The sequence below is a fragment of the Oncorhynchus tshawytscha genome, linkage group LG19, assembly GCF_018296145.1.
Source record: "Oncorhynchus tshawytscha isolate Ot180627B linkage group LG19, Otsh_v2.0, whole genome shotgun sequence".
Classification (NCBI taxonomy): Eukaryota; Metazoa; Chordata; class Actinopteri; order Salmoniformes; family Salmonidae; genus Oncorhynchus; species Oncorhynchus tshawytscha.
Window position 1 is genome coordinate 31,203,687 of NC_056447.1, and position 12,176 is coordinate 31,215,862.

The 12,176-nt window shown below is 48.6% G+C and overlaps 1 protein-coding gene across 1 annotated transcript in view; it reads right to left on the minus strand.

Annotated features, from left to right (window-relative positions):
- Nucleotides 1-2,044: 2,044 nt before the first annotated feature.
- The window catches only part of LOC112218967 (zinc finger homeobox protein 3-like), a 12,770-nt gene continuing 2,638 nt past the window's right edge, over nt 2,045-12,176 (minus strand). Inside the window, 4 exon segments of the mRNA XM_042301575.1 lie at nt 2,045-5,711; nt 5,815-9,762; nt 10,683-10,930; nt 11,869-12,100. Of these exon segments, the coding sequence (XP_042157509.1) occupies nt 4,878-5,711; nt 5,815-9,762; nt 10,683-10,930; nt 11,869-12,100 (5,262 nt within the window). The 3' untranslated portion in view covers nt 2,045-4,877.

The following is a 12,176-nucleotide window of genomic DNA, read 5'->3' on the forward strand; positions in this document are numbered from 1 at the left end:
GGGTTGGATGAAGAAAAAAAGCATCTCGTTATTAAACAGCAATGTTTTATAGTCCGCCAGCCAATCCATTTAATTTGGCTGTAATCAAAATGTGTCAGAGACAATCAATCATTCTAACAGGGATATTACCAGCATCTCAATCTGGAAGAACACTTGATACTGGAAAGGAACCTGTGTATGGGGCGTACAAGTATATTCCCCCATAACACATCCAGTATACTGTATGTGGCACAGGAAGTTGGTGGCACCTTAATTGGGGAGAACAGGCTCGTATTAATGAGAGGAGTGGAATAGGTGGAATGGTATCAAATACATCAAACACATATTTTCATGTGTTTGATGCCATTCCATTAAGGCCGTTCCAGCCATTAATATGAGCCGTCCTCCCCTCAGCAGCCTCCTGTGGTATGTGGTTTACATTACGATTGCCTTTCCAGTTTCCCTTCTCTGAACTGTGGAAAGAGGTGAAACACACATAAAGAGTCAGATGGAGTCAGATGTCATATCTCAATGATGCCACAATGACGTAAGCACTGTGTGTGAGTGTGTCTGTGTGTGTTTGTGTGTTTGTGTGCATGCGTGCGTGAGTGTGTGCGTGCGTGTATGTTTATGCGTAAAACACTCTTTACCATAAGCGATGTAATTAGACTGCTGATCTTTTTGCATGCAGATCAGTTTGACAGCATGACAATTGATCAAACCTGACACACACACACACCCCCATGACCCACCCCCTATCATGGGCAGCATGTGGTGTTGTCTGTGGGCAGAGTGTATAAGGATTAGCATAATGCGGGGTGAGTCTGTGTAACAGCCACGGTGACGCGTGCTGAACTCACTGTCCTGCTGTTGAGCATTCAAATCTCATAATGGATGTAAAGTAGCTAGCTACCTCGGAGAGGGGTATGTGTGTTGGGGGTGGGGCATAACAATGAAAAAAGGCATAGATAGATCAAATGTAGACATAAGAAAAAAGTATAAAATAACAAAATTACATATTTGTGTGAACTATTTGAGTGAACTAACCCATTTAAGATGCTCCTAAAAGCAGACAATTCTGGCAATATAGAGCCTTCAGATCCTGCGGGGAGAATATGTTCCAGAACATTCACATTGTAAATAGACTTCTACCAGGATCTCTCTCCCATATGATTGATTAGAACAGCCTGGCGACCATTATAAAATCATTAAGAAGATGGATAGAGAGCACATCTTCTAATAAAAACCACTCTATACCTGATGAACCACTGAACAAACTCTTCCTCAATGACATTCACTGATTACTGCCCTACAGTGTGTGTGTGTGTGTGTACTATTAATACTGTACTCCATTAGTGATATGACTATTGCAGTATAGTATTCCAGCAATCAGTTTCGCATCAGGACTGTGTCTGTACTGGGATTATTAGTAGTGAATAAAAACATACACTGATAATGTGAAACACACACACACTGAGAGAAATCATGGAAAAGCATCTGCCAGAGGAGGGGTTGAGGCTGGGGTGGGGGTGTTATCAGTGAAAACAGAGTCCTGTCTCTTTAACGGGTGGCTGCGCTGAAGGACTCATGAATAAACATTAACTTGTTCCTCTGCTCACACAGAACCAATCTAAATCTAAATGAGCCTACATACACACCAATACCAATGACATTATAACCCTTCTGCCCCCCTCACTGATGCTCTAGTGTATGACATTACAACCCACTATCCCTCCTTAAAGTAACCTCCCCTGTACCCCTGTCCCCCCAACAGCATTAAAAATACGTACACGAGTAGGCAATAGCATTATATCCCCTACTCACACATACACCCTCCCCTTCCTTCAACCCCCCTCCACCAGCCCCACTTCCAGCATCATCAACAGCAGCAGCAGTATAATTCATGCGAGGTTATTAATATTCATCATATCATTTTGTCACAAAGGAAAGTAATCTGGCTGGATGTCACTGACGTAATTAATGAACTGACCTCTGGGTCCAGGAATCGACCCACAACACACACACACACACACACACACACACACAAGACATTGGGCAAATATGTCCACCAAACCAGACTTTATTTACCTCAGTGGCTATGGAAAGGGGAGGGGGAGAAAACACACATCCATTTGAAAACTGGGGAGAAGGAACAAAGTTAACCACTGGAGCAAGAGACTGGGACAGGTGCACAACACAGGTATCTTTTGGTTATCACTACGGCAACAGCTTCCAGGAACGACACAATATTTACATCTTACAGTTATTCAGAAAATAAGCAAAAGGAATAAAACAACAATATGTACATAACTGCCAAGTGGTACAGTATTTGGAATTTCAGTACAGAAGAAAGATCATTGGTATTGTGGTAAACATTGGTCAGATATAGAGCTATGGGGAAACAGAGTTAGAATCCTTTGGAAGGTTAGCCTGGATGACAGACTGTTTCTGTGTTCAGTATCACTGCATGGCTACAACCTGTGTGGCTACATGACTACGTGGCTACCCAGGTACATGGGATACGTGTCTATGTCACTACATGGCTACATTGTTGCCTGGCCTATAGCAGAGACAAGCATGGCTACATAGCTACAAGGCTACATTGTTGGCCTAAAGCAGAAACAAACATGGCTAAACAAGCCAGCGACACACGATCAGAAACATACTGGTACACAGACCTGTGGAAGGTTTGGGCTAGATACAATCTGCCATAGAATAGCTATGCAGGATCTTAAGTATAGAAGTATCTTATCTTTATAGTGTCATTGTAACTTCTTTGTATCTTTGTTCAGAAACCACTATCCACATAGTAATACATTACTGAGTAAATACTGCCGCCCCAAGTATCTCTGTTAACATCAGAATAAAAGGTCAGGTTATGAACAGCGTCATGTGTGTTATAACAGTTCGTTGTTATTAAAGTATTTAAAAAATACGTTAGCAGCCAACTGGACATCCTCAAAGACTGAGATAGATTCTTCCATCTGGTTAAAAAGACATTGACATTGAGGAGGAAAACATTTCAACCACTCTACACACTGCAATGGCTCTGAAGTAGTTCCCTACTGAGTATGGTACAATAGGGGCTGGGGCTTGGTTCCCTACTGAGTACACTCCTACTGAGTGCACTAGTAGCTGGGGGGGGGGCTTTGAGAAGTGCTCCTCCATCCTAGTATAATAACAGGTTTTGGTTTATCTGGTGGTTACAGTGTACACTCACCAGTGGCCTGGTGAAGACAGATACAGCAGTTCTGATACAGTCACTCTTTCTTCCCAACAATCAATGTTACATTATCAAGTCAACTTTTTAAGTTTTTTGTGGGATTTATGCATCGATGGTTACAGTGTTATTGTCTTTGGGTTGTGTTTTAAAGCATTCGATATTATCATAGTTATTACTGTTACTACAGTAATATTATAACATTTAGAGATCAAAAAGAGGAGAGATGAGAAAGAGAGCGAGAAAAAAATGGTTAGAGTGTGTGAGAGAGTTAAGTGCACACAACATCTAAAGTTTTCATCGGTATAACACAGCATCCGAAGTTGTCATCAGTATAACGTCAGTAACTCTCAGTGAGTATGGTTCGTCAGAACAGAGGCAGTCTCAAGGGAGACTGAGTCGACCATATAAAAGCTACATACTGTACATTAATTTACCCCTCACACCATTTAACATTGTAATAATGGAACTATCAATTATCGGTCAGAAAGCTCAGATCTCTCAAATCCAGAGAGGTTTCTTTTGAACTACCATTATAGGAACTTCATATCAACAGTCAATATTTACATCATAAGGTTTCAAAACAGACTTTGTGTCTGGCATTAAGAACAGAAGAGAAACTAGTACATTACTACGACCAAATAAAAAACAGTTCAGTTGGCCTGAGTATAGTAGACATGGAATTATATTACACAACATATTGGTATTTACTTAAATAAGAAGAAAAGGCAACTCCACATCATAACACCTACATTATGTTCTCATACACCACAAAATTACACTTGTCTTATCAAAGCATAATAACGACCGGTAATCCATAATATTCATATTCATTAACATTTTCTAAACACAGACCATGTTGTGTAGTGTTTGGTTAAAGTTGTGACATGTATTGGTCGAACGTTATCAAAATAGCTTCTTATATGACCTCTCACAAAGGACAAAGTGGACTTAGCTCAGTGCTATTTGGCCTATTATCCACATAAGGAGCAGTTCAGTACATGTGCAGTAGAGTCATCATTGGCTTGAGAAGGTTGAGGTCTGCTTCAGCACCACGTAGACCAGTCAGTCTATTGATACGCACCAGTCTCAGTCCTACTCTTCACTGTATGGTTTGTACTGTGGTTTGGAAATGAAAACCACCATGTTGACAACACAATCCACGGACATGTAAGGTTTTGGTTACGAGCTTTGGAATCCAAGCCAGTCTTTGCAGATGCTCTTTGTAAAGAATATTTTTGTTTTCCATAGCTGCTTGTGTTTCTTTCAGTTCTTATACTTTGAAAGAACGGTTCTATACACTAAAACGTCTAACAGTTTGATACTTGCACTTGTAAAGTCTTTAAACAGAAGTGGGAGGGGCACATACTGTGTCCTGGTTCTCCAGATTCTATTGTCAGAACAGGGACATCTGTTGGCATGGAGGGGTTAACTCCTGAGGTATCGGTTGGAGGACAGGAGAGAAGGGGGAAAGGCAAGACAGAGGAACAGAGGAGTGGTGTCTTAAAGCTCTAGAGGAGGTCTGCCCTGTGATGTTTTGGGGCTGAGTAAGGGGTGAGGTACACTGGTAGAATGCTCTTTGGCTTCTGTGGCATCTGGTTGGTTTATTGTTGTGAGTGACGTGCACTTAGTTCATGGCTGTGTGCGTTCTCTCCCCTGTCCTCTGCTGCCTTTCCCTCTATCCTGTGGTGGGGTCAACTCTGAGGCTCCTTGCCCTCTTCTCCTTGGCCCGGCCATTCTGAAACCACACCTGCACCACCCTGCGTGGGAGCCCCAGCTGCCGTCCCAGGCCCTCACACTGCATTGGGCTGGGGGTGGGGTGCTCCCTGTAACAGGCTCTGAGCTTGGCCACCTGCTGGGGGGTCATCTGTGTACGCTGCCTCTGCTGCTGCTGCTGTCTCGGTCCATGCCTATCCACACTCTCAGACAGACTTGGACTGGAATTCTGGTCACAGTCTTGAACGTTGAAGCTTGCCATCCCATATTTGTATCCCAGAGACAACAGATTGCTATCGTTACCCTCATGAGCCTGGTCAGACGAAGGGAATATTTTTACTGACAGACCTTCTTCCTCTTCCTCCTCTTCCAAGTCGGGTTCGTTCAGGTCAAAGGTCAAATCTGTTTTCCCAGAAATGTATTTTCTCTCAGTGGGGATGACCCCGGGGCTTAGAGAGGGATGGAGGGAGGTAGGGAGAGAAGGATGGTGGGAGAGAGAGGGAGAATGCTGGAGGGAGAGTGGGGGACCCTCCCTGTCTCTGTAGGATCCATGGTTGTGAGAAAAGCTGAAGTCATCAGCGGAACCTATCTGATGAGACAGGCCATAGGCAGGTCTGTCAGTCTGGGACCAGTGGCGGGCCCTAACATGGGCGTCCAGGGCACTTTGAGCCTTGAACAAAGCCCTACAGAATGGACAGCGCCTGTGGTTGTCACCCAGACCCACACCTAAACCTCCTCTCCCCAGGGTCTGGAGCTGGCCCTTCCTCTGACGAGCCCTAGTGTTCTGGAACCATACCTGAGGAAGGACAGACAACCACAGCATTATTACATGTTATTACACAAAAGATGATTCAGCATTACAGAATTAAAGAAATGTTACTATGAGAATGATAAAGTACCTGCACCACACGTTTCTTCAGCCCTGTGTCCCTGGTGATCCCCTCCAGTGCAGAGCGGGTTGGGTTGGAGTTCAGACTGTAGCGCTGGTATAGAACCTCTAGCTGCTCTGCACTGATGGTGGTCCTCTGGCGCCTATCCCTCCTCTGCTCATCCCCCTCTCCTTCCCTCTCTCCCCCTTCCTCTCCATCACCGGCCATCACATCACTCATAGGCCTAACCTCTGTCCCTTCCTCCAGCCTACGCTTCAGAGAGGGCAGGGCTGGGCTAAGAGCAGAGTGGGTGGTAGTGTATGGGGGCAGGGCTGGGCTAGGAGCAGAGTGGGTGGTAGTGTATGGGGGCAGAGCTGGGCTAGGAGCAGAGTGGGTGGTAGTGTATGGGGGCAGGGCTGGGCTAGGAGTAGTTTGGGTGGTAGTGTATGGGGGCAGGGCTGGGCTAGGAGCAGAGTGGGTGGTAGTGTATGGGGGCAGGGCTGGGCTAGGAGCAGAGTGGGTGGTAGTGTATGGGGGCAGGGCTGGGCTAGGAGCAGAGTGTGTGGTAGTGTATGGGGGCAGGGCTGGGCTAGGAGCAGAGTGTGTGGTAGTGTATGGGGGCAGGGCTGGGCTAGGAGCAGAGTGTGTGGTAGTGTATGGGGGCAGGGCTGGGCTAGGAGCAGAGTGGGTGGTAGTGTATGGGGGTAGAGCTGGGCAAGGAGCAGAGTGGGTGGTAGTGTATGGGGGCAGGGCTGGGCTAGGAGCAGAGTGGGTGGTAGTGTATGGGGGCAGGGCTGGGCTAGGAGCACAGTGGGTGGTAATATATGGGGGCAGGGCTAGGCTAGAAGCAGAGTGGGTGGTAGTGTATGGGGGCAGGGCTAGGCTAGGAGCAGAGTGGGTGTTAGTGTATGGGGGTAGAGCTGGGCTAGGAGCAGAGTGGGTGGTAGTGTATGGGGGTAGAGCTGGGCTAGGAGCAGAGTGAGTGGTAGTGTATGGGGGTAGAGCTGGGCTAGGAGCAGAGTGGGTGTTGGTGTATAGGGATAAGGGTGGTTGGTGGCAGGACGATAACAGGGACTGGTACTGAAGCATTGACTGGAGGGCTATGGGCTGCATTAGACCAATGGGGAGGAGAGAGGGGTCTATGGGGAAGGGCAGAGAGGAGAGGTTGGATAAAGGAAGACGGGGCAGGGGGAGTTGGGGTAAGGGGAGAGGGGGTAAGGAGAGTTTGGGCTTGTGTATGATAGCTTGACAGGGGTCAGGGCAAGGGGTGTTTGTCGTTGTGGTACTGTCCTGCTCTGAAAGTGGTTGTGGTTGGCAGGGGGATGGAGGAGGAGAGGGTGTTGGTGAGGCTCTGGCATGAACTGGGAAGAGGGAATTAACTGGGGCATGGTCTGGGGACAGGGTTACAGATACGGATGCTGGTGGTGGGGGCACAGCTGGGTCTGTGTCTATGGTTGTTAGGGTTGCAGCTGGGGAAAGGGCTGGGACTGAGGTTTGGGAGACAGCGAGGGATTGGGCTTGGTCGAGGGTTGAATCTGAGGCTGGTGCTGGGGGTAAAGGTGCAAGTGCAGGTGCTGAAGCTGAAGCTGGGGTTAGGGGTGCAACAACAGTAGTCTCAGTGTCCCCCGGTGTGAAGGGTCTGAGGGGGTAGAGGCGGTCGTACTGCAGCCTGTACTGTCTGGAGAACATCTCCAACACTACAGGAGGGATCATCTGGCGGTGAACAAACTCCTGGTGGCTCTTCAGGATCAGAGAGTCAGAGAACAGCTTCCCACATTCTCCACATTGCTTCTCCTCCTCCAGGCATCCCTCCATCTCTCTGTTCTGCTGTCTCTGTCTGCTCTGAGTGCTTTGTAGGGCCAGCTCCCAGCCGTATCTTTCCAACAGAACTCTGAGGGCCTTCTCTGCTCTCTCCTTCTTCTCACTCTCCTGCATATCTCCATTCTTCTCTCCATCTCCCTCAGGAGGGGAGGATGGGTTGAACTCTTTCTCTGTCTGGTGGAGGGGGGAGTCACTGCCAGCGGTCTCAGCCTGGGTTTCACATTTCGGGGCATGGGCTGGAAGCTGGATTCCATTCGTCTCTGGCTGTGGAGAGGGAGGTTCAAGCCTCTCTATCTGGGGGTGTTGGTCCGAGGTGGTCTGAGGGGAGACAGCTGAGGTGGTCTGAGGGGAGAGAGCTGAGGTGGTCTGAGGGGAGACAGCTGAGGTGGTCTGGTTCATAAGGGTTGTGTTGGGGTTGAGATGCAACCCTCCAGAAAGGTAGAAGGACAGGAGCAGCTGCTGCTGTAGAGAGAATAGGCTGTCTGGGGATAAGGGGAGGGGAGGGAAGAGGTTCCCGTGTTGGAGAATCTCTGCTGCTGAAGGGAGGTGCTGCTTTAGGAGGTTATGTTGCAGTAAGGGGAGGTGTGGGAGCAGTGTTGGACTAAAGAGCTGGGGCTGGAGGAGGACTGTGTGTTGCTCTATCTGGGCTTGGGCTAACTCCTGTTGCTGCTGTAGTATCTGGGCCTGGGCTAATTGCTGTTGGAGTAACATCAGGTCCTGCTGTCCTGCGGAAGCGGTCAGGTCCTCTACTCTCCTCCTCTTAGCCTGTTGACCCTTAACCTGCCCAGAGACACCCACACTCAGCTGGGCTTCACTCAGGGAGGAACAGGGACTTGGGGGGGCAGGGGCTGGTCTGGTGGCTGCTGGGGGGTTTCCCCTGGTAGATGCCTCTCCTCCTCCAGGCGAAGGGCTGGAGGCAGGGGTCTGAGTTTGGACCAAGGATGGGACTGGGGTGTGGGGAGCCTGGGTTGAGGCTGAGGCTGGAGTTTGGTGGGTGTGGGGGTTCAGTGGTAGCTGGGCCCGAGCTGCACGGGCTCGTGTCTGGTGCAGTACAGAACGGAGGTGGATGTCCAGGGTGGAGCTCTGGCTGTAGGCCACCCCACACATCCTGCAGCGGTAGGGCCTTGGGTCAGGGGCCAGGCTGCAGCGGTAGGGGCTTGGTTCCAGGTCCTGGGGGGTGTCAGCATGACTGGGGCTGGAGTCATGCAGGGCCCGTCTGGCTTTGGCTCGGTGGAGGTGGGACACAGAGTTATAGTGGACCAGCAGGATGGTTCTCTGAGTGAAGGACTCACAGCAGACTGAACACTTGTAGGGCCGAGCCGGGTCCAGGAACCGGTCCAGAGTCAAGTTCGAGCCCTTGATGAGGGGGCTGGGTTCTGACCCTGCCTCCTGCTGCCCTGAACCCATGTCACTATTACTAACCCCTGGACTGGGCCTCTCCTCCTCATCTGGGTCATCCTTTTCATCCTCCTCTCCTTCATTTCCCTCCTCCTCATCTTCTTCACTCATACTCTCCCCCTCCTCTTCCTCCCCCTCCAGGCTGGTTGGTCGTTGGATGTGTGCTCCAATCTGGTCAGGGTATGTACTCTGTAGGTGTAGATCCTGTAGGTGTGTGTTGAGCAGGTGTCTCTGCAGGGCCTCTTGGCTGCGGCAGCGTCTGGGGCAGAGGTGGCACTCTGTCGCCGCCCTCATGGCATGGTACTGCCAGTGCAGTTTCAGCTTCTCCTGTGTCCGGAATGCTAGACTGCACCTGCCACAGCGGAACCTGTAACAATGACGATCAGAGGAAGGAGGGGCATCGCTGGGAGGAGAGGGAGGTAAGGCGGATGAAGGGAGGTGGCTGAGGGAGGGAGAGGGAGGAGTGGGGAGGGAGGGGGAAGAGCTGGGGGACTCTGGGAGGTGAGAGGTGTTGTCCTCTGCTAGATGCTGGTCCTCACAAGGACGGGTGGGCAGAGCAGGGACATCTTTGGCTGGTATCACTTCTTCTTCATTCATATGGGAGTCGTTTGATTGAGACTCATTTCTGAGGGACTCCTTTGCGTAAAAGACGATTGTGTTGGAATCGTTTGTTTGATATTCGTTTGTGTTGGAGTCGCTTGAATGGGAATCCCTCTGCAGTGTCTCTTTCTGTAGAATCTCTGGCAGATCCACTGCCACCTGGAAAAGAATCCAACAACAAAGGTTTTGAACGTCAGTCTGAACCTATCCAGATGACTGATTGCCTTTATAGTCAGTCAAAACAGTGTCTTTCCTGTTTGATAGTGCAGACGGAATAATAATAGTGATGCTCCTGTATTGTCTACATCACCTCATTCTCCCATTACACACTTTACTTCTAAATCAATGAATAATAATACGAGACGGAGGGAAATAGAATGAAGAGTGTTTTTATATCAACCACACACACAGAAAGAAGACACACACACTTGGCATGGCAGAGACAGAAGAGACACATACACATATGCGGGTGCAGCAGTGAGAGAGTGAAGGTCAGGCTTAATCTTGAGAGAGTAATTGGAAAGCGAGGAACATAATGGCCATCATCACCCCAGACTGAATTAATGAACCTACACTACTATCAGAGAGAGAGGGAGAGGGGTGGAAAATGGGGGCTGTGGTGGCAGAGAGATTGAGAGAGAGAGAGAGAGGAGTGGTTGAGAGGGGGTGAGAGAAAGAGGAGGCGCAGAGAGAAAGATGGAGAGAGGGGGGTGGAGAGGGGGACGAGAGAGAACAAGGGGTGCAGAGAAAAAGATGGAGAGAGAGAAGACGGGTGGAGAGAAGAATGAGAGATGAAAAGGGAGTGAGAGAAAAAAGGGAGAGAGGAGAGGGTAAAAGATGAGAGGAGAGGGAGGGGTGAGAGAGGGATGAGGGGAAAAACAGGAAGACTAAAAGGAAGAAGGCAGTCAAGTGGAGTCAGAGAGGGAGACAAAGAGCACTTAGCATGCTGGGTAAAGTAATGGAGGTTGGTGATGTGGAGAGATGAGCACTCTTTGTTTGCTAGAGACACTAAAAGCAAACTCCTTCAGCTTGATTGCACTTCTGCTTATGAAAGGTAGCTAGAGCACACCCACACTTACAGTGCTCATGAGCTTCTCCACACAGTCCTGGGCCACACTATGAGTGAGTGTGAGGTGACGTCTCAGGTGTATGTGTACCAGTGTGTCCTGGCACAGTGGGCACTTGGCAGTAGTATGTTGGTCAGTGGTGTGCTTGTCGGTTCTGGGGCATTTGGGAGAGAGAGGGCTCTGTGTCTCCTCCAGCCAAGAGAATGATCGCTTGGCTGGGGATAAGGAATCTCTCCTCTCCCCCTCCTCACTGCTTCCATCTAGAAAGATAACACATATGTTAATACACAGCAACACACACACACACACACACACACACACACACACACACACACACACACACACACACACACACAGATTGATCCATTATTGATTTTCTATTAAAGAGCCTCCTGGGATTCAGACCAGTTCATTCAGACCAAATACCTGCTATTGACTGTTTAATACAGAGTAGCAGACAGAGTTAGACCAGATTTAGACCAGACAGAGATAGAACAGAGTACAGTAGGAGTCATTAGAACGGTACTCAGAAGTCTAGTTTCTGACCCTCACTAAGCCTAGTCATGGACTAAAAAGCATGCTCGAATGGAGAATCTCTATTGACAGTGTCTGGGTAACTGGCCTGAAAGTTCTATTCTGGAATATTACAGAGTCATTTAACAGATGCTCTTACCCAGAGTGACTTACAGGGTTAAATGCCTTGCTCAAGGGCACAACGTCAGATTTCTGTTCACCTCGTCAGTTCTGGAATTCGAACCAGCAACTTTTCGGTTACTGGTCCAAAGCGCTTAACCGCTAGGCTACCTGCCACCCTACAGTTCAATAGCAGTGAGTCGGTAGGTGCTCGTTAGCGTTGTCGGGGTGATAGGGGATGTAACGAGCATGTGTATCAACAAATCAATTAACCCAATTGACCCCTGACCATAATCAATCTTTCCTTTTCTCTCAATCACTCTCTCTTCACCTTGCTCCATCTCTCCAAGTTTCTAATTTCTTCTCTCTGTTGACTTATCCTAGGCCTGCAGTTAATTTTCTCTATCCTATTTATACATTTGTTCTGGACTGATGTACAAAATATGGTCAAAATTCCCTCTTGCCAATGTCCACAATAATCCCATACTTTTAAATTCCTCAGGAGAAATGAACAAGTGCACACTTCAGAGAGAAGGGAATGGGAAAGACGACCTGAATTTCTTACCTATCTCAGGACTGGTACACTTCCTGATGCTGAAGATGGCAGCTAGATCCTCTCCTTTATTCAGGCTCCTCCTTTTCACAAGCTGCAAGCGGTGAAGCTCCTCCCTCTTATGATGACCCGTGGAGTGGGTGTGTCTCAGTAGGTGGAGTTTAGAGCGGGAGGAGTAATTACACAAGACACAGTGGAACGACCAGGAGCCTCCAGCTACTGCACTGTCATACTGCTCTAAGAACTAGAGAGAGAGGGGGAAGTTGGAGTTATACAAGGTGTGATAGAAAGAAATATGTACAAAATAAATCTGGTCTCTT